The sequence below is a fragment of the Paroedura picta genome, chromosome 5, assembly GCF_049243985.1.
Source record: "Paroedura picta isolate Pp20150507F chromosome 5, Ppicta_v3.0, whole genome shotgun sequence".
Lineage (NCBI taxonomy): Eukaryota > Metazoa > Chordata > Lepidosauria > Squamata > Gekkonidae > Paroedura > Paroedura picta.
In genome coordinates this window covers 98,047,897-98,069,929 of record NC_135373.1, presented here as the reverse complement: position 1 = coordinate 98,069,929, position 22,033 = coordinate 98,047,897, and the positions used below count along the sequence as shown (strand labels likewise).

The window sequence follows — 22,033 nt, the reverse complement described above, 5'->3', positions numbered from 1 at the left end:
TGTTTGCGGAAGTGCCTGTGCCTGCCATGTGCCAGAACAGGGCACATGTCCAGACATTTGCCAAGTGCTTTAGGAAAGCAGGAAGCCCATCCTGAAGGCAAGATCAGGGGCTAGCTGTCTTCATACAAGTGGATTGAGTTTCACCTGGATCTTTCCCACCACTCGGTAGAAAAAGATTCGGGATCCCATAAACAGCACCTGTGGGTCAGTAAGTTAGGGGGGCAGGGAGCACCAGAGCGATAGATTAGCTAACTGGCAGGTGCAGTGGTTCCTGGAGAAGCTTTACTCCCTACCTTGGCATCTCTCTCACTCTGCCCACAGCAACCCACGGGGGGCTCTTGTGGAGCTCTCTGGGTTCTGCAGAGCCTGCAAGATGGAGCTCTTCCACCAGGCTTTTGGTTGAGGCTGGGCTGCATACTGGGCTATAAGATTGGGCCCTCCCCCAACCTTGTGGCATCTGGATGCCCCTGGGGTCATCCATCGCCCCAGTTTACAGCTGTTGACACTGCCAGGAATAGGTGAATGAGGAATATGGTCTATTAGCAATTGTTATGCCTCCCATCTTTGTCCTTTTAAAGGGTGTTATTGTATTGTATTGTATTTTACTGTCCTGTATTGTATTGTAGTATCGGCAAGGTGGTAATCTTGCCGTCCTATGTTTTTATGCTTTTATGACTGTTGTGAACTATCACGAGCCGCCTGGTCTGGGTGTTGGCGGTATGAAAATGTAATAATAAACAAACAAACAAAAAGCACTACTCAAATTTACTCCTTGACTGAACTCAGGGGAGGTGATTGACTTCTTTATGCTGCACCCAGAAAAATTCCAGACCCAGATGAGAGAGACAAGAGAGTGATGCCAGGGATAATAGCACACTGCAATTTAATACTCTCTGCTCCCTTCTTTGGGCTGCTTTTTTGTGCATACGTTTTTATCCTCTCCTGGTCATTGTCTTCTTTTGTGAGTGTGTATGTGTTTTGTATGTATGTATGTGTTTTGTGAGTGTGTATGTGTTTTGTCCCCCTTCAAGGATCGCTGCCTTGCCATGCAAGGGGGCTTGCGTAGCTCAGTGAAGCTATGAGTTATGCCGTGCAGGGCCACCCAAGACGGACAGGTCGTAGCTGAGAGCTCTGACAAAATGTGATCCACTGGAGAAGGAAATGGCAAACCACTCCAGTATCTTTGCCATGAAAACCTTATGGACAAGTTCAAAAGGCAAAACGATATGACGCCGGAAGATGAGCCCCTCAGGTCGGAAGGTGTCCAGTATGCTACTGGGGATGAGCAGACGGCTAGTACGAGTAGCACCAGAATGAATGAAGCGACTGGGCCAAAGCTGAAAGGACGCTCAGTTGCGGAAGTAACTGGTGGCGAAAAGACAGTCCAATGCTGTAAAGACTTTTATTCCATAGGAACCTGGAACATCAGATCCATGAATCAAGGCAAGCTGGACGTGGTTAAACAAGAAATGACAAGACTGAACATCGACATTTTAGGAATCAGTGAACTAAAATGGTCAGGAATGGGTGAATTTAATTCAGATGACCATCAGGTATACTACTGTGGACAAGAATTGCGCAGAAGAAATGGAGTAGCTTTCATAACCAATAAGAGAGTAGGAAAAGCAGTCTTAGGATACAATCCCCAAAATGACAGAATGATCTCAGTTCGAATCTAAGGCAAACCATTCAACATCACAGTAATTCAGGTCTATGCCCCAACCACTGCTGCTGAAGAGGATGAAGTTGATCAGTTCTATGAAGCCCTACAACACCTTCTAGAAGCAGCGCCAAAAAATGATGTGCTTATCATCATGGGGGATTGGAATGCTAAAGTAGGAAGCCAAAAGATAACCGGGATAACAGGCAAGTTTGGCCTTGGAGTACAAAATGAAGCAGGGCACAGGCTGGTAGAATTTTGTCAAGAGAATACAATGGTCATAGCAAACACTCTTTTCCAACAACCCAAGAGACGACTCTACACTTGGACATGACCAGACGGTCAACACAGAAATCAGATTGACTATGTGCTCTGCAGCCAAATATGGAGAAGTTCTATAGAGTCAATAAAAACAAGACAAGGAGCTGATTGTGGTTCAGATCATCAGCTTCTTGGGGAGCGTTTTTCAAGAACCAAAGCTGAAGAAAAACGCTCCCCAGGCCCCGGGGAAGGCGATCCCGTGGATCACCTTCTCCGGTACCTGGGATCCGTTTTTCTACATCGGGGGGGGGGGGGGTGAGCCAAACCCTCCCCCAAGCCCCTAGGGCCTGCTGTATTTTTTTTACAGCGGGCTATACTGCTAGTCATAGAATAATAGAGTTGGAAGGGACCTCATGGGTCATCTAGTCCAACCCCATGATCTATGCAGGACACTCACATCCCAATCGCTCATCTACTGTAACATGCCACCCCTTTGCCTTCACAGTATCAGCCTCTCCGTCAGATGGCTATCTAGCCTCTGTTTAAAAATTTCCAAAGATGGAGAACCCACCACCTCCCGAGGAAGCCTGTTCCACTGAGAAACTGCTCTAACTGTCAGGAACTTCTTCCAGATGTTTAGACCGAATTTCTTTTGAATTAATTTCATCCCATTGGTTCTGGTCTGCCCCTTTGGAGCAAGAGAGAACAATTCTGCTCCATCCTCCATATGTCACCCTTTTCTTCTGTGAATGCATGTGCATTCTGTGTGTGTCTATGTATTTATTCCCAGCCTCCCTGTTCATGTGTATGTATGTTTGCTTTGCTCTGTCCTCTGCAGCAGCCATTGTGTAATGATTTGCCAACTTACCCAAAAAGTTCAAAGTTGCCCATAGGTTTATAAGGTTGACCTCATTCTAGCAATATCATCATGCAGGGCTACATCTTGACACTACAGAGAAAAAAACAGAAAAAAGGAATTGTATGCTCCTCCAAAATAGCACTAAAAATAGCAACATAAGAAAGATTCCCTACTGACCTAAGCTCAGAAATCCATTTAAATGTTTTACTATACCCTTTGTTAAAATGCTTACCTGCATTTTGAAACCCTGATGAGTAGAGGCCTTCCTGACCTCAACTGCCAAGTTGTTTCATTATGTGAGTTACTATTGAAAAGCAGTTTGGTGGAGTGGTTAGGGGTGGGGACTTCTAATCTGGCGAGTCGGGTTCAATTCCGCACTCCCCCACATGCAGCCAGCTGGGTGACCTTTGGCTCGCCATGGTGCTGATAAAACTGATAAAGCTGTTCTGACCGAGCAGTGATATCAGGGCTCTCTCAGCCTCACCCATGTCACAGGGTGTCTGTTGTGCGGAGAGGAAAGGGAAGGCGACTGTAAGCCGCTTTGAGACCCCTTTGGGTAGAGAAAAGCTCTCTGAAACTGAATCAGACACTCAATCCATTGTAGACTGTTTAGTCTACTCACACTGGCAGCAGGTCTCCAAGGTCTTTCTCATCAGACACTACCAGATTATTTAGCCGGAGATGCAAGGGAGTGAACCTGGGACCCTCTGCATGCAAAGAAGTACCACTTAGTGCCACTAAGCTATTAGTCCCTCCTCTGCAGTGCTTTGTTATTCAAGTGTAATTTGTACATTATGTCTCAGGCTTGATTTTAAAAACTACATTTCAATAATTGAAGTTGAATCAATTGAAGTTGCCAGATTCTCTTCAAGGGTAATGCAGTGTTACAAGAATCTAATCTCCAAGTAAATGTGGCCTGTATCTATCAATGTGACCACGTCAAAGCTGAATCAAGATAGTGATCAATATTAAATTAATATAAGAACTATTCATGCTTCTGCCATTCCGCAGGGCCTGCAAAATGGAGCTCTTCCACCAGGTTGTTGGTTGAGGCTGGGCGACAAGGAAGATCAGGGCCCCCCTATAAGAGTGATTGGAGCGGCATTAGCGAATGCCAAAAGCACCCTCTTTCTCCCTCCCCTCTAGAATGGGTTGGTCCTCAGGGTGGGTGGTCGGTAGGAGTTGTGTTTTTACCGCCTCATCTTATTGTAACTGTGGATAGAATTTATTGTATTGTTTGTTTTATTTTGTATAGGGTTTTTATTGGGATTTTAAATGCTGTAACTCGTCTCGAGCCTCCTGGGAGAGGCAAGTAATAAATCTAAATAGTAGTAGTAGTAGTAGTAGTAGTAGTAGTAGTAGTAGTAGTAGTAGTAGTAGTATAGTATACTTAATACTACACATAAAAAGGTAAACAGAATATTCCTATTCTAATCTAAATAGCTGGAAGAGTCTTGAAGGCTGAGGTAGAAGAGAAAGAGAGAGAGGGGAGGAGGAAACAGAACTTAACTCTCTGGGGATAGGTCAGTGAGATTAAAAAGGTGAGTGGTCAGTGTTCCTATCTATCTCACTAACTGTAGTAAAGAGAGGCATTGCTCAGAGAGTTATTTTGAACACCCCTCTCAATGACTCCTCAACTTAATATATGAGATTTATCTGACTTCTTTGTTCTCTGAATCAGGGTTGTGGGAGCGGTTTCGTTATCACATCTGTTAGCATATCTTTTGATGTACAATAGATCTCTTCAATGATTCCAGCTTTCTGCATGTTTCATAGTAGATGGTAGTTCACATCAATGTCCTTGGTACGTTTTTGTATGTCTTCTTGCCTAGACATATGTTTGCAGCTTTACCACCTACTACTTGCCCTAGGGAGAGTGGGTTGGTTAGCCACACCAGAGCAGGGAGGGGAAAGAGGCTGAGCCTGATGCAACACTCTTAACGGAACACTCGGTTCAGCCCCTCCCACCACACGCCTCCTTGCTGCATGCCGCCCAAGGGGATGCTGGGACATGAAATCCCAAATGGGCTTCAGGTTCCCTCGCAGTGGCAGCAACAGGCCCCATTAGGGGCTATTGTTGTCTTCATATAGTATACATTAGTGCCCAGTGCATTCTAGTCTTTAACTGTGGGCCACTGTCTTTTTGCACAAATGACCAACTGTGGTGGAATTGTCTGGTCTGGAGTGTGGATATATATCGGAGCTTACCTAAGGCTTGACAATACGTGACATTGTCTGTCAGGAGTGCACTCACATTTCTTTGCTTCGCATTTGTGACTTCCATGGGTGTGGGTGCATGGAAATTTTTTTGAAGATTTAAAAGAATCACAGAGTCTTTAATTTTCTGCTCTTGCTGGATAAGAAAACTCCCATCTTGTTCTCTCTGTACTTGGATTCCCAGGTAGTGGCTTATTGGTCCAAGAGTCCTTATCTCTACTTCTTGGCTCTGATGATGCATAATCTGTTTGCTGTCAAGTGGATTTTCATAGGCCAAAAGTAAATCATCAATGTAAACCAAAATGTAAGTCTATTTGCCATTTTTGTACTTGGTGTACAGGCACAGGTCAGCTTCACTTCTTTGTAAAGTTAGCTTACTGTAACATGTCACTGAGCTTCAAGTTCGAGGCCCTATGTATGCCTGTAGATGCTCTGTTTTGTGGAACATTCTTGTTGCAACGTTGGGATCATCTCAGCTGGATTTGTGCTGCATCTCAGTGGGCATCCCTGGTGGCTGGCCAAAGACGTCCTCTGCATCCAGTGCGACACTGTAATCTTCTTCTGTAATCAAATCTCGCTCTATATAGATACAACTTCTGGAACTTCTCCAGGTATCTTGACTGGATGTCTGGAGTCCTCTGTGTCTGACGGAATCTGGTCTGGAAACACAATCTCTTCTTCTGCACTGTAGGTGTACATATCAGATCTCCTGCTTTGATAGCTGTTCCCTCTGAAGCTTGTAGTCATTGGCCTTCCTCAAAGAGGACTGATCTCAAGATGGATACCTCTTTGGTGACAGGATCCAGGATTCTTTAGGAATCAGATTGGGCTGCATAGCTCATCACTGTGCCCTTTTTTGTCCTAGCATCTAGCTTGTGCCTCTTCTCCTTTGTTATGTGAACATAAACTGTGCATCCAAGGGTGCACAAAGGTTCTTCAGATGGCTTGCCCCCATGCCAGAGTTCATAGGTGAATGCCCAGTGGCCTTTGTGTACAGTATATTCTGTGTGCATATGGCATTCATAATTGCCTCTCTTCAGAGTTGTGCTGGTAGATTGGCATAAGTCCGCATAGACTTTACTGCATCTAGCAGCGTTCTGTCCTTCCTCTCTGCAACTCCATTCTGTTCTGGGTTGTAAGGGACAGTAGTTTGGTGCTGTGCTTCTCTGGACATGATCTTGCCTGCGTTGTCTGGCTGGAGTTCTTGTTACTTGCCATGGTCACAAAATCTTTCAGTCATGGGAGCATCTCTGATTTCTGCCTTAATATATACATAACAAAATAGCATGAGAAATAATTAATCATTGTCATAAAATACTGATTTTTTACCTATAGTGTCCAACATTGGACCATATATGTCACTGTAGATTAATTGAAGCAGCTCTCTAGCTTTACATTCACTCTTTAGAAAGGATGATCTCACTGCTTTGAAGATTAAGCAAGATTCACAGTTAGTGTTGTCATAGCCTGGATAGGTTCAGAACAACAATGTACAATTCTTTTGTTCCATACTTGATTGCACATAGTACAAGCACAAGCATCTGCTAAATTCACCCTGTGTTGACTGCTTCTTGTGGCTCTTGATAAACCATCATTTTCATTGTAGTCCTCAGCCACTTCATGTATTTGGTATAAAGGTAAAGGTATCCCCTGTGCAAGCACCGGGTCATGTCTGACCCTTGGGGTGACGCCCTCTAGCGTTTTCATGGCAGATTCAATACGGGGTGGTTTGCCAGTGCCTTCCCCAGTCATTACCGTTTACCCCCTAGCAGCAAGCTGGGTACTCATTTTACCGACCTCGGAAGGATGGAAGGCTGAGTCAACCTTGAGACGGCTGCTGGAATTGAACTCCCAGCCTCATGGGCAAAGCTTTCAGACTGCTGCCTTACCACTCTGCGCCACAAGAGGCTCTGGTATAGGCCCTTGCATTTAAACCCTGTGAGAAAAAGCTGTTTGTTTTTATATATATGGCATTCTTAATTTTTAAAGGTGACTATGTAGTCAGTTCAGATAAAGACAGGATACAGTATGTGAACTCTGGAACTAGGAACACATTTCTCAAGTACATCTCATATGTAGCGGGTAACAAGGAAGGTGAAAATTCATTCCCTTTCTTGGTGGCTTTAAGGCAATATCCATTCCCAATAAAAGTAGGAATTTCAGGAATATCAAACAGTTCATCAAGAACCCTTGCAGTGTTGCTTATATGATTTCTGGAACCTGAGTCAAGAATATATCTCCCATTTGTTTGTTTCAAACTCACACAGAATAATCTATAGCGGGGGTCATCAACCCCTGGTCCACGGCCCGGTACCAGGCCACGAAGGCCACAGTACCAGGCCGCCAGCAGCTGTGCCTGCCTTCCCCCCCCCCCACAGCGAGAAGGAAGGGAAGAGGCAGGTGCGGCCGCCGGCACGCCGGCAACACAAACGCGCAGTTGCGCAGTTGCCGCGCATGCACGCTTGCATCCCCTGGTGGCGAAAATGCACAGGCGCAGCAACTGCGCGTAGGTGTGTTATCACCACCTGGTGGTGGAAACGCACAGGTGCGGCAACTGCATGTGCGTGTTTGTGCGGCACCCGGGCCGTTGGCTCTCCCCTCACCCCCGGAGGCGGTCCCTGACCTCAGAAAGGTGGGGGATCACTGATCTATAGGATACCGTCTTGTGGTTAGCATAACTATTCTTTTGAGCGCATTGGTATGCTTTGTGCCCAATCTTATCATAAAAATGGCATTTTATTACAGTATTCCTGGCTTCTGGTCTCTAATGCTGCCTTGAGGTTCCCAACTCCTGACCTGAAGCTGTTCTGTGCCTCCCCTTGTGGGTGCCTGAGTCATTAAGCTAAGTTGACCAATCATGCTTTTAAATTAATTGTCCCACGTCCTGATTTTAAATTTTACAAGTTTAAAAGCATCGCGTCCTAGCCCTGCTGGAGTCCTTTGAACCTCCCTTGGCCGCGCTCTACCTCCAATCCGTCCCACACCTGTCAAAGCCGACCCTTCTGGGGACCCGAAGCAGCCCACAGAGACTGTCCTCCACCACTGTAGGAGAAAGATCAGGTGAGGCTCTGCCTTTGCCATCGCCAGCACCCGATTGGTGCGGACACCACAACCCATGAGAACGGCCACGGGAGAAACGCACGTTCCTATTGGTGGAAGAATGCCTTTGAGGTTCCCATTGGCTCCTTCATTCTCCATCTCTGGAGAGAAGGAAAACACTGGGGCCTGACACAGGCTCAAGCATCAGTCCCTGCCCACCTGGAAAGCCCAGGAAGAGGAAGAAGCAGTGACTCACACAGAAGGTGGGTGCCAACTTCTCTGCCGCACAGAAGGAGCCTGTCCTGAAGGAAGTTGTAACTGATTTCCTCTGGAGCCGTGAGCGGGGAGCTGCAGTGCACCAGGAGGTCGGGGAAAGGCATGCTGCTGGCCGGGTCTCAGGGTAGGCAGCGGGCCAAAGGGGAGATGTGGCTGGGAAAGAGGGCTATGAACGCCCCCTCCGAGTGTTTCCAGAAGGGGGAACAGGACCGGTTGTGTCCTTGTGAGGGGGCACCTCCTCGCCTCTCCTGCCTGGAGCTGGTATAAACCTTTGTCCCACCAATAGCACCAGGCAAAGTGGGGCAGGCAGGCAGGCAGGACGCCACGTCATGGTGCGGGCAGCAGCGTACACACGCAGGTGCAGAGCTCCTGCCGCTGCGCCTCCACCCACGCCTCCCCCCCCCATGTCCTGCTTTTCTATTGTTACCATCTGGTCACCTTACATTAAGCCTGATGTAGGAAGTAGCTTCTTCAGTAGTAACCATCACATGACTTTGCCATTTGTTTCAATTCCCTTGGTAACAGAGCTAGCTCACACAGCTCCTTTCATATGCAAATAAGGATTACCCTGTTGGTATACATTTCCTCTTGAAAACCTTTCTCTCTGCAATTGTGCCTTAGAAACAAAGGTTTGAGACAAATTACTGGCTTTGCTACTTTCACACAGAGCATTTCTCCATGCGATTTCACCTGAAAACACTTTAACAGCTTCATCTAGACTAGTAACTGGGTCTTTCATAAAAATCTGTCATGATCAGATGGCAATCACATGCCATGCTTTGAAATAACATAGTAGAAGAAGAAGAAGAAGAAGAGTTGGTTCTTATATGCCGCTTTTCTCTACCCGAAGGAGGCTCAAAGCGGCTTACAATCGCCTTCCCTTTCCTCTCCCCACAACAGACACCCTGTGGGGTGGGTGAGGCTGAGAGAGCGCTGATATCACTGCTCGGTTAGAACAGTTTTATTAGCGCCCTGGCGAGCCCAAGGTCGCCCAGCTGGCTGTATGTGGGGGAGTGCAAAATCAAACCTGGCATGCCAGATTAGAAGTTCGCACTCCTAACCACTACACCAAACTGGCTCTCCAATAGTAATTTTGTTTATGTCTGATAGTGCCACATCAGAGTTTTCTAACTCCTGAAGAAGTCCTTTCATTTCTAATATATTCTTATCAAAAGATTGTTCTACTCAATAATGCATACTATACAATCTCCAGAGGAATAAGTCCTTTTAACAAAATCTGATTCCAAAAGCTTCAGCATACCATGTACAGACGTCTGTCTTAGTAAATCAGGGTATTCAGCTATACTCCTGCATGAAACGATAACTGTAGAGGCTTTTGCATCTTTCTCTGTGCAGTTTTCATACTCTTCCTTGAGCTCCTGTGAAGTGTTTGCATCGAGAGTGACAGGAGGAGCTCCTTCCACAATCTTGATTAATTTCTCAGCACCAGTTTCAGGCATCCAACCCAGTCTGAAAAGTTGTCCTTCTTCAGGCGGATAAGTCCTGCTCAGAAATCATGTTTACCTGATTCTGTAGCAATGAAGCACAGTCCAGTATTACCTTTCAAGAGTCCACAATGAATCCAACAAAAGCAGCCAAGCCCTTTCAAGCCTAGGCTGGAAAGTCACAAATACCCAGCAAGATCTCACCTTTTGCAAACAGCATCGCCTCTGTCTTGTGGGGATTTATTTATTTAATATTTATACACCACCCTACCCTGAGGCTCAGGGCAGTTTACATGGAATGTAAAACAATACATGGAACTTAGTTACTACACAAGATATGAATGAACTACAATAGTGACATTAACATTAGGAACTATAACAGAGGATAACTGTCTATATCATTTTGAACAGAACAAGGTTCAGAATGCGTGTATGGATTCCTGGGAGGGAGGGTGCTGGGGCCCTGTAAATGTGACTGATTTTGGTCGGCCTCAACCAAATGCCTGGCAGAAGAGCTCCCTTTTGCAAGCTCTGTAGAACTGCTTTAGTTATGTTAAGGACCTGATCTCCTCCGGGAGCTCATTCTACCAGGTGGGGGGCCAGGATGGAGAAAGCTCTGGCCCTGGTTGAGGCCAAGCAGGATTCTTTAGGGCCAGGCATCATTAGCCAGTTGGCGATGGTGGAACGTAAAGCTCTTTGAGGGGCATAGGCAGAGAGGTGGTCCCTCAGGTGCACTGGGCCCTGACCATATATGGCCTTAAAGATAATAATCAGAACCTTTAGACTGATCCAGAATTCGAATGGTAGCCACTGTAATTGATGGAGGATGGGCCAAATGTGGGACCTTCATGGTGTAGCTGTGAGGACCCTGGCCACTGCATTCTGAACCAGCTATGATTTCCGAATCAAGGCTAAGGGCAGGCCTACGAAGAGTGAATTGCAGAGGAGACCATCGCATGGATCACTGTGACTAGTTGATCTGGGGCCACTTCAGTCAGCATGAATCATCTGAAGTCACACAGAGTATTCTCCAAAGACAGCCAAGGGGCTTCTTGTTCACTTTCTGTGTCTAATGTTGGAGGGAGGTCATGGTAGAGTTTCAAAATTTTGTCTGTGAAATGACTCGCAAATGCCTCATAGCTGATACTGTTTTGTTGCCCTACACCAGAGCAGCGAGAGATCAAACTATCCTAAATAATTGTTCTGGGTGTGATTCTGAAGACACAATGGTAACCAAGTAAGAACTGTGTTTTACTGACTTCACCACCATCTCAAAGGCCTTCATCTGCATTCTATAAGATGCTCTTAAGGCTTTGTCGTGAGTCTTCCTCCAAACTAGCTCTAGCAGTCTCAGTTCCTGTTTCTTACTGAGAAGCTCTTCGATGTACCAGGGGGCTTGCTTGAGACGGGGGTGGAGAGGGAGCTATCTCGTCAATGGCGGCCAGCATTCTATTGTGCCGGTCGCTGTCCAGGCCATTGAGAGAAGGGCCAGAAGGCTTTCCCGGAAGGTTCCCACAGAGCATCCAGGAATTCAATTGGAACCATATGCCTCCTTGAGTGAGCTGAAATTTGCTCGGTGCCTAAATGAGGTGTTAGCCTTAGCTGAGCCTTCAGGGCATAGTGATCTAACCACAGCACAGCATTTGTTGTGACTGGATCCACATTCAAAACCAGAGTTTAGCCTGCTTGGTGGGTGGGGCAAACAACAAATGGGTGGGTGGGGCAAACAATAAATTCTGAGAGCCCTAGTGTTGCCATGGTTGACACCAGGTTCTGCCTAGTTCTGGAGGATGGCAGCTCAGCATGGACGTTAAAGTCCCCCAGAACTAATAGACTGGAGAACTGTAGCATCCAGAGCTGGCAGGACATCTGGAGGTGCATTGGGCACATGGTACACTAACCAGATCATTCCCATCTGAGGCCAACACATTCAATGCCTGGGATTGATGGCACAGGAGAAAGCCTCTAAGGTTAGGATTGCCACCACTCCTCCCTGCCCTGCAATCCAAGACTGGTGGAAGACAGAGAACCCAGCAGGGGTTAAGGGCAACTGTTTCACCTGCCCTAGCCCAGATTTCTTTCACACAGACCAGGTCCACCCTTTGTTCTGCAAAATAGTTTTGCAGGATAGAGGTTTTATTTTTAATGACTTTTTAATTGATTCACCTTTAATGTTCACTCATATCCCTTTGACCACAGTTACCAAGAGTGGCTCAGGGTAAAAACTGCTGCCTCTGATGGCTTGGACACTGAAATACATGTAAGTGGAATTCCTCTCTCTAGAACAAAATGGCTGTGAAATAAAAAGTCAGAAAGATCATGAGGAGGTGCCTAGGGATCACTCCACCATTTTGACAAAATGCAAGAAATCAATAAATAACAGAAACACATAGCAACATATTCTCTCCAGTTTCTTGAGGGTCCATGTACCATTGCCAGGACAATGGAGAAATAAAGCTAGGCAGACAAACAGGTGGATTAGGGCAGTAAATAAACTTGCAGTCAGCAATCATTTCGATGCCAGCTCAGTGAGGAAATGTGTTCAGATAATGAAGAAGAATACTTTACAAAGGTTTGTTCTTTTACTCTTTCAGGCTCCAAATGTCTAAGTAATATGCAGAATGGTGGTCAGTTAATAAACACTTTAATGGAATTGAGACAGTGAGATCTGCAAACTTAGAGACATGGCCATGAGGCTACAGACAATGATTGTGTGAGTGAGCTTTTAGATTGGTCTAAAACCACAGCTGCCATATGCTCAGAGGGATAGGCATGTAAGTTAAAGCAGCCATCCTGGCCTTCTGAAATATCACCAACAAGAACTAAACAATAAAAACAAACATACGTGACTTTTGAGTATTTCCTTGCCATAGAAAACAAATTGAATTGACAATAATCCTTTTCATATCCTTTAGGAATTCTAATGGCAAGTAACAGCACTGGCTGGAAGGAACAGAGGAGATTCTTTTTTTCTACTATGAAAGACATTGGGATGAGGAAGAAAACACTTGAAAACAGGATATACGAAGAAGCAAGATATTTGTGTTCTGAGTTCAAATCAAAAGAAGGTGCATTTGAGATTCCTCTAGAGTACAGAAAAGCATTGCATATAACCCCGCTGTTCTTTTCAAACTCCACGCTACTGGCCCATATTACTTAGCCATTTCTTGCAAGTGGAGGTTAAAGGAGAATGGTCTGTCAAACACAGCTCCAGGCAGGCGGGAGGGGCTTTCTCTGCAGCAAAGGGCTATAGTTAGCAGATGTAGGTGAATCCTGCAACTCAAAAAGGATATTTCAGTCCTCTGAAACAGGCCTGTACAATCAGCCCTATACACATCATTCACAAAGAGCCCCAGTTCACATGGAGCCCCATCGCTCCAGACATGTGGGATGAGTCACGTCTAAACATTTCATTGTTGTGTCCTACAGGTGCTCCCTTTGACCCAGAACCTCTACTCAGCAAAGCCATAGGCAACATTATTTGCATCTTCATATTTGGTGAACGCTTTGACTACAATGATGCAACATTCCTGAAATTAATGCACTTGGTCAAGGATTTCATGAAAATGTGTGGCAGAATCTTGCCCCAGGTACCTCCACAAGTTAATAAAGAAAAAGAAGGGGGGCTGATGTTAGAATGCCAAACTTGGAAGGTGGGAAGGAGAAGCAAAACAAAGAGCCAAGCATTTCAATATTGCCAAGAACATCCCTTTGACCTCTATGCAAAGTCCTTATTGAGACTGCTAAGGCAAAAAGGTTTTATTGAAGATCGGTTTTCCATTCCTGTTGGGGGGCAGGGGAAGCAACAAGTGTTAGAGATGGGATAGCCTGTCTCTTCTCTTGGGGCCATATGCCAGCACTCACCAGAGGCAGGATGTTCCACCTTCTTCCTTTATGTAGCAGAGTCTGCAGTTTCTTCAAAGTGGATTATACACACTGTACACTGTACACACACAGAGAGGGGAGGCGCTGACTCCAGAGCAGAGCTTTCAGATCACCTCTCTCCTAGAATCATTGACCATTTACGCACTGGAGGTTTCATGCTGGGATGCAGGCTGGAGTTTTAGTCATGGCAGGTTGCCCACCTCTTCCTGCACCCGTATGGGAAAGCATTTGGCCCAGTACACCTCATCTGCCCCCTATTTTTGATCTTGCATGGAAGCTGGAGCAGTGAAGTTCCCAGTGCATAAACGGTCATAGAGACTCAAATTAGGCTCCAGAGATTTCCCTACAACAAGTAAAGCTGATGTCCTTTTCAAAACATAAGAAATACTCTGTTCCACAAAAGGAATAGAGACTCCTTCCATCTTGTAAGCATCACTGAGATTTTAAATTATTAATTAATTCATTCATTTTAGCTAGACTATAATATACATGCATAGATTATTAATAGAATAAAACATTTTAAACGTGTAATAACATTGATACTATTCATTCATTTACATATTAATATCTTTTAAATTTAAAAAAATTGCTCCCCATTTTAAAGTGTTCAAAATAAAAACATTAAAACATTAAAGCAAGCACGGAATGTGGAATATGAAAATCCATTTCAGATAATAATAATCAACTTCTCTAGTTTGTATTAAAAACTGCATCTTCTGTGAGTCTAGAGGCTTTCAGAGTACAGTCAGTTAAGTGCTGCTGCTAACAGCAGTCTTTCATATTGGGTTAGGAATGGTTAATTTTTTTCTTCTCAGAAATTAAATAAAGGTCTCATCACTTCCCTTAAACAGAGAGCCAGCTTGGTGTAGCAGTTAGTATTGTAAGCTTCTAATCTGGCCGGGTTTGATTCCCCACTCCTTCTCAACATGCAGCCAGCTGGGTGACCTTGGGCTCACCATAGCACTGATAGAGCAGATCTGACCAAGCAGTAATATCACAGCTCTCTCAGGCTCACCTACCTTACAGGGTGTCTGTTGTGGGGAGAGGAAAGGGAAGGCGAATGTAAGCTGCTTTGAGACTCCTTCAGGTAGAGAAAAGCAGCATATAAGAACCACAGCACTGATAGAGCTGTTCTGACCGAGCAAAAATATCAGGGCTCTCTCAGGCTCACCTACCTTACAGGGTGTCTGTTGTGGGGAGAGGAAAGGGAAGGCGAATGTAAGCTGCTTTGAGACTCCTTCAAGTAGAGAAAAATGGCATATAAAAACCAACTCTTCTTTTTCAAGAGGTTGATTGTTTAAAAATCATGTCATCTGGGAGATATTGAGAATGTTTTTTCTCCTCACATATACACAGAACACCACCGTATATGTATAATAAAATGGTGAGTCATTTATGTGGTACAGCAGCATATGCAAATCTGTAATTTTTATGGGATGAAATGCATATTGTATGGTTTCTATGTTTTATTTATTTATAGTTGGATTTATATACCGCCATTCGCCAAAAGGTCTCATGGCGGTTCACAATAAAATATAAAATCACATAAAACCCCATAAATATCCCATTACTACAATAAAAAGATGGCATTCTGTTCTGTAACTCTCCCCAATTTCCCCAGAATAGCAAATGGAATATTTACTTTATTGTAGAATACACAGAAATGAGGGATAATTGGCAGTATCTGGGAATCTAATTGGTATGCTGGGTGGGGCATGCTAGATAAAAGATAAAAAATATAATGTTCTTTAAGTTTCAGTCTAGATAGAAGTGGTTATTGATCCTTTTGTGCTTCAAGCTATAAAAGAGGCTGATGTGATACTTCTACAATGTTCTTTACTAAATAGCAACATATTTAAGAATTCTTTAAAAATTCCCTTTGTTGGTGACATCCATGGACATTAGAGGGTGGGGTCCAAAAGGACTATTGATTAACTGTCTCAGTGGTCATGCTTTGACCACTGAGGGGAAGGACAAAGATTTGAGAACAAAGTCCACCAGAACAGAATTTTGCCACCATTCCTATAATGAACCTTTAGTTTGGGTTCATGCCTGGAAAACAGATTGTGCCAAATATATGCCACACTAGCACAATGTCTGGCTGCAGAGCTTGTAGAAGTTGCCAGGCATGGTCAGAACCACAAATGAAGTTCTTCTCCCTGAAAAGAAACATGAATCTGAACTGATTTAAATCAGTGAGAACTTTTACTATTATTTATTTATTTATCATATGGCAAGTGTGTTAAGTAAAAATGCTATCTTAAATTAAGTAAAAATGCTGTTTTATTTTTCAGCTAAAGAAGCAAAAGATTGCAAAACCAATATGTAACATTGGTACTGATAATAAAGAAGTACAGTAAGAAGACATAGCAAAAACATTTCATTGACCTTACACTGTTTTTTTTTCCTTATACCAAATATGTAATATAGCCAGGAGGCCCTAAGATTGTCTGGCTGCCAGGCAAGAGACATTCAGAGGTGGTTTGTCATCGCCTGCCCTCCATGTCATGGCCCCAAGTATGCCTTGGAGGTTGCCCTTCCAAGCACCAGTCAGGGCCTACCCTCCTTAGGTTCCAAGATCTGATGGGGCCAGGCTTGTCTGGGCAATCCAGGCAATAAATACACATTAATTAATTAATTGATATTAGATAAATTTTACCACTGACTTCTGTGGGATGCGCAAGGCAACATGCATGCTCTCTGGCATAATTACTGCACATACACAAACATTAATAGAATTGTAAAGAGTGGGTGGGTGCCAATTTTAAGATGAGGAGCTATTAGCTATTTTGTCAGTTACGAGTATATTAACATACTTTCCAGGATGGGTTGATCTTGTCTGTAGTGTGTTTGGAATGAGGGTGACTGCTGTAATTAAAGCTTATTCTAAAGTGAAATCTTGTGAGGTCCAGTCCTCAGATGTGGGAGAGGTGGAGGAGAAAGAGGGATTAATTAGGAAAATGGCCCTGCCAGCTGGTGTGTGGAACAGTACTTATCTGGAAACATTGTGCACAGGATTTGTAATGTGGGGGGGAGGGGTTGCAATACTTTCCAGAACTTTCTTAATTAGTTCTTTCTCACTTTTTCTTGAATTTTTTAACTCTTTCCCTATCTTATTTCTCATTCCATTGTGAAAAATTTTTCATTGATTCAATGAGTAACTCCCCCCACATTTTTATTTAATCTTTTTTTTTGTGGGGGGTGCTTAAAACCAACAAAACACCTCTTGAGCATGGCCTTGACAATAGTTTCGTTTTCAGGGAATCAGATGAATGTGTGCTACCTTTCTCAAGCATCTTTCTTCTTTGTTTGCTAATATAACAGCTGCTGGCAGTAGGATCCTGGCTCTCATATATTCCTGGGCCTCACCAAAAAATTACAAAAATGTATAATGATAGTAATGCCATAATAAGTGAAATTGTGAAGAAACATAAAGAAACCAGGGATCCAAACTTTGCAAGAGATTTTATTGACGCATTTCTGGAGGAGATGGAAAAGGTAAGAAATTTGTATTTAAATACCTTGGCCTTATTTTGTGTAATTTGAATTTTAGCTACACTAACCCAAGAGTTGGGGTCCAGAATTTAGGCCACATTCTCAGAGGCTATGGCAGATTCAAACAGATCTAGACTTTGCAATGGCCAGGGAAAGGCTCAAAAGTTACAGTATGGTTTGATGCCATAACTTATATTGACCTCAATCACTACAAAAGTCATTAGCCAAGAAAAGCCACCCTTCATTCCCAGTGAGCAAAGAAGAAAGCTTCCCATCCTTCTTGGCAGAACCACTAATTGTAGTAGTGTTGTTTGAATCCAGCTAAACATCTGGAAGAGGTTCCTGATAGTTAGAGCAGTTCCTCCATGGAACAGGCATCCTCAGGAGGTGGTGAGTGCTCCTTATTTGCAAGTTCTTATGAAGAGGCTAGATAGCCATCTGACAAATGATGATTCAGTGAATTTAGGCAGATTGTAAGTAGGAGTGCAGAAGGGATTGTGTCAGTGCTTGGCTCTTGTGGCCCTTTCTTGTATGCCCAGGAAAATGCCAAGGAGATCATGCAGCTTCCTATCTAATTCCAGAAGAAGAAGAAGAGGAGGAGAAGGAGTTGGTTTTTATACCCTGCCTTTTTCTACCCTAAGGAATCTCAAAGCAGTTTACAATCCCATTACCATCCTATGCCAACAACAATCATTTTCTGAGGCAGGTGGGACTGAGAGAGTTCCAGGAGAAGTGGCTGGAAAAAAGTCATCCAGCAGGTTTCATGTGGAGTGGTGGAGAAGCAAACCTGGTCCTCCAGATTAGAGTCTGCCACTCTTAACCACTACACTTATAACCACTACACTTTGCAAGCTCCCTAGCATTTCACCTTCTATTCAGAGACAGTGAATACAATATACTTTGTTTCTTCGTTTTATATTGTACATAGCTTAATGATAAGTGCAATCATAGCTAATTCACAGGGTTGGCTGGAAAAAAAAAAGTAATATTGCATATTTACATATAAATTGTCAATGTTTCACTCCCCTCAGGTCAAAGGGAATCCAAAGACCAGTTTTAATGAACCTAACCTTATTAAAACTGCTCTTGAACTGTTTGTGGCTGGCATTGAAACTATTTCTTCCACCCTACTCTGGGGGCTCTTGAAAATGGTCCTTCATCCTGAGGTTCAGAGTAAGTATTGAGCACTAGAGTTGGGGAGGGATTCCTCAACAGGTTTTGTATTATCAAGGTCTTTCACACATTCTAGAAATTAGTTTGATACATAGATATAAATTTATTTCTGTTCTACTTTCCACTCCAAAAGATCCTCAAGGCAGGTTTCATAAAGCTGTAATATAAAATTGGTGTGGTAGCCATGTTATCAAACATGCCCCCATTCCTTCTTATTCCATTTCACCCCCTTTCCAACCACTGGCACTTTTAGTGCTGAGACACCTGCCTAGGTGTTCCTTATGCATTAACCCAGGACTACATGTCTTTTTATCATGCCAGTGAAGTGAAGGAGGAAGCAGTGAGATGAGATGGCAATGAGATAGTCAGAGGTCTCAGAAAACCCATTGCCTAAAATGTCTAAATGGGCTCATACAAAATTCTTTTAAATTACAATGAAGATTACAATGAAGATCTATCCAGTGACTGTAGTAGATGGAGGCAATCTGCAAGTGATGGTCATTATAGTTATAAAATGTTTGGTGGAAAAGCAGGATAAATGAGCAACAGTTTTATAGTAAATTAATATTTCCAGAACGAGTCCAGGAAGAAATCGAGGAAGTTCTTGGTAGTGACAAACCAGCCACGATGAAGGACCAGCCTAACCTGCCTTATACTAATGCTGTGATCCACGAAATCCAGCGATGTGCTGATGTTATACCTATTGCGTTTCCTTATAGAGCACAACGAGATGTTCAAATTGACAAGTTTGTAGTCCCAAAGGTACAACCCTTTCAACAATACTTTTTAGAAATCCATCAGAGTTTACACAACAGTGTCTTTTGGTCATATAAAGAATCCTTTGAGAGAGCGAAAGGATAATAATAATCTGTAGCTAGCACAAATAAAATAAACCATATATCATGATGACATAGTAAAAATAATATGGCTGGATGGCTACATAAGGAGAAATTATTCCTAAGATCCTCAAGATGCTAGAAGGAACTGGTAGAGCATGGGCATGCTAAGCTGACTCTCACAGGGGATGCCAAAGTGCTACCAGTTCCCTTTCCAGAATTTTTTAAAGAAGATTGATAGAAACTGAATGGAAACTCCAGCTCATATTAGTCCAGAGTAGCATCCATCATGCTCTATTCCTTCCCTCCAGAGGTAATATAAAGATTCAAGATCATGCTGGTAGATGCCACAGTGGGCAATTTCATCTTTCTCATTGCTTCCAAGAGACCCTTCTGACTAATGCATTTAAGTAGCTGCAGTATTTCATACTTTAAGGACTTCCAGCACAAAATTTATTTTCTCCAACCATGTTTATATTTGGGCTAAACATTTGGTATGGCACACGCAGATTTGCCAATTGAAGTGACAGGTGAGATCTGCAATGTCCAATACATTTGGGTAGAATTCACCTTCTGCATACTGAGAAAAAAGTACCATCTGAAACCAGCAGAGGACAATAATATTGTTTTCTTCCCCTACTTGTTAGGGCACTACTGTTGTCAATTACTTGTCTTCCGTGCTGAACGACGAAACCATGTGGAAGAAGCCGCACCAGTTTTTCCCTGAACACTTCCTAGATGCCAGTGGACAGTTTGTCAAGCAAAAGGCCTTCCTGCCTTTCTCTGCAGGTGCTTATGGACCCAGGAAGTATTTTGGAACCTATGCTTAACAAAAGTAGACTGCGCTGTCCTTCGCAACAACTGCTTTTCTAATTTCTTCACAAACTTATTAGGAGCTTGTAGCTGTAAAAAAGTAGACATTGTAATATCACCTTTCAGATGGTCATTGGTAGCTTCTGTAGGAGGGGAAGGAACGATTCACCTCTACTGTCTCCTTTTCCTCTTGCTGAAAAGAATCTGGTACATAGTGTTCAAGGGCCAGTTCTGGGAAGTATTTCTGTGAGAAGTCATGTAGCTTGACTGAATTTAACTTTCAGAACACTGCCAAGGACCATCCTAAACGTGATTTCATATTGGTATGTCAAAATGAATCTAGACTGGCCAGCCTATGGTCACACACAAGGGGACTGGTTAGGTAAGAGTTGAAGAGGCTGGAAATTTATTTAGTATTTATTTATTGTATGATATGTGAGTAATATAGTCAGGAGACTCTAAGAGCGTCTGGCTGCCAGGCAAGAGGCATTTGGAGGTGGTTTGCCACTGTCTGGCCCCACAATATGATCCCGGTATTCCCTGGAGGTCAACCTTCCAAGTGCTAACCAGGCCCAGCCGGCTTAGCTTCTGAGAACTGACGGGATCGAGCTTGCCTGGTCTATCCAATTAATTGAGATATGTACCTGTTATGATCTCAGAATTCATCCCTGTGTGAATACTGAATGTCACATCTGTGCATGTTCCTTACTCTTGCTGTCCTTAACAAGAAACCCCCCTGCTTCCCTTTGTTACAGGTCGCCATGCCTGCCCTGGAGAACAACTGGCTAAAATGGAGCTTTTCATTTTCTTCACCAGCCTCCTACAGCATTTCACTTTCTGCACACCTGAGAACCATCCCAGGCCCAAGGAAGACGGTATCCTTACCCTCACTTTTGCTCCACACCCCTTCCAGATCTGTGCCATCCCTAGATAATGTCTCCAACAGGCCTCCTCCCCAGTCTTCTATGGTGGCCTAAAAATTGTAATTTGCCAGGAAAAGGAAATTTGGAGAAAATATTTCCATATTTTCAAAACAATGTAATACATGTATGGAACTGATGGTCAGAACATCAGTAAGTTTTGACTGAGGATAGATATACTTTGTAGGGAAATAAGGGTGACAATTCCCCTCATGTGTGTTTCAGAGCATGTGGGATTAGGTGTTGCTAGTACCTGCATTTCTATTTAGGATGTCAATAAAGGAACAATATATTCTTAAAATACATGTATGGTTGCAATTTAATACTGAATACATTGAAAGCAAGGCCTTTGAATAATTATATGGTTCTTGCCCTCACTGTGAAATCTTCCAGATCCCTAACATTTATGATGACACTATTAGGAAAAAGTCCCAGAAGTCCTGATCTGTTTTTATCCAGGAGCTGAGAAAAACCCTGCTGCCCTGGGGTTGGCCTGACTTCTTCCACAGTGTGGTTTAAACTGCATTGCAGCAGTCTCTCCCCACACACACGCAATCAGATCTGACTGGAGGGCTTCCCCTTCAAAATGGTTTAAACTATACTGCAGCAGAAACTGTCCTTGGGATCTGCTTGCAACTGGGAGGTCTCTCCCTGCCATACACAGACCTGGCTGGAGGGCTTCCTCTGTGGTGCAGTTTAAACCACATTGCAGCAGAAGCTGTCCCAGAGCTTAGTATGTGTGTGGGAAGTCTGTCCCTACTAAGCAGAGCTTAGTATGTGTGTGGGAAGTCTGTCCCTACTAAGCAGAGCTTAGTATGTGTGTGGGAAGTCTGTCCCTACTAAGCAGAGCTTAGTATGTGTGTGGGAAGTCTGTCCCTACTGCACGCAGAGATGGCTGGATGACTTCTTCTGCAGCACGGTTTAAACCACACCACAACAGAAGATGTCCTTAGCTATTTCTTGCCACCATTTGCAGACCTGAGGGAATGAAATGGGGCAGCAGGAGCTGAGCGTTCTGCATGACCTTGACTTGGGCTGGCTCTTATTGCAGCTCAATTTAAACCAAGCAACAAATGCAGCCAGGCCCAACAAAGACTACTCAGAACTCTTAGCTCCCACCATGCCCGCTGATCTTAACTCGGCTCTAGTTAGAC

General features: G+C 43.8%; 1 protein-coding gene across 1 annotated transcript in view; it reads left to right on the top strand.

The window, feature by feature from the left end:
• The window catches only part of LOC143838263 (cytochrome P450 2D14-like), a 50,728-nt gene extending 29,571 nt beyond the window's left edge, over positions 1 to 21,157 (top strand). The window contains exons 4-10 of the mRNA XM_077339325.1: positions 12,673 to 12,825; positions 13,187 to 13,347; positions 16,967 to 17,140; positions 18,169 to 18,310; positions 18,885 to 19,072; positions 19,794 to 19,935; positions 20,715 to 21,157. Coding sequence (XP_077195440.1) covers positions 12,673 to 12,825; positions 13,187 to 13,347; positions 16,967 to 17,140; positions 18,169 to 18,310; positions 18,885 to 19,072; positions 19,794 to 19,935; positions 20,715 to 20,893 — 1,139 coding nt within the window. The 3' untranslated portion in view covers positions 20,894 to 21,157. The remainder of the gene's footprint in view (positions 1 to 12,672; positions 12,826 to 13,186; positions 13,348 to 16,966; positions 17,141 to 18,168; positions 18,311 to 18,884; positions 19,073 to 19,793; positions 19,936 to 20,714) is intronic.
• Positions 21,158 to 22,033: the final 876 nt, after the last annotated feature.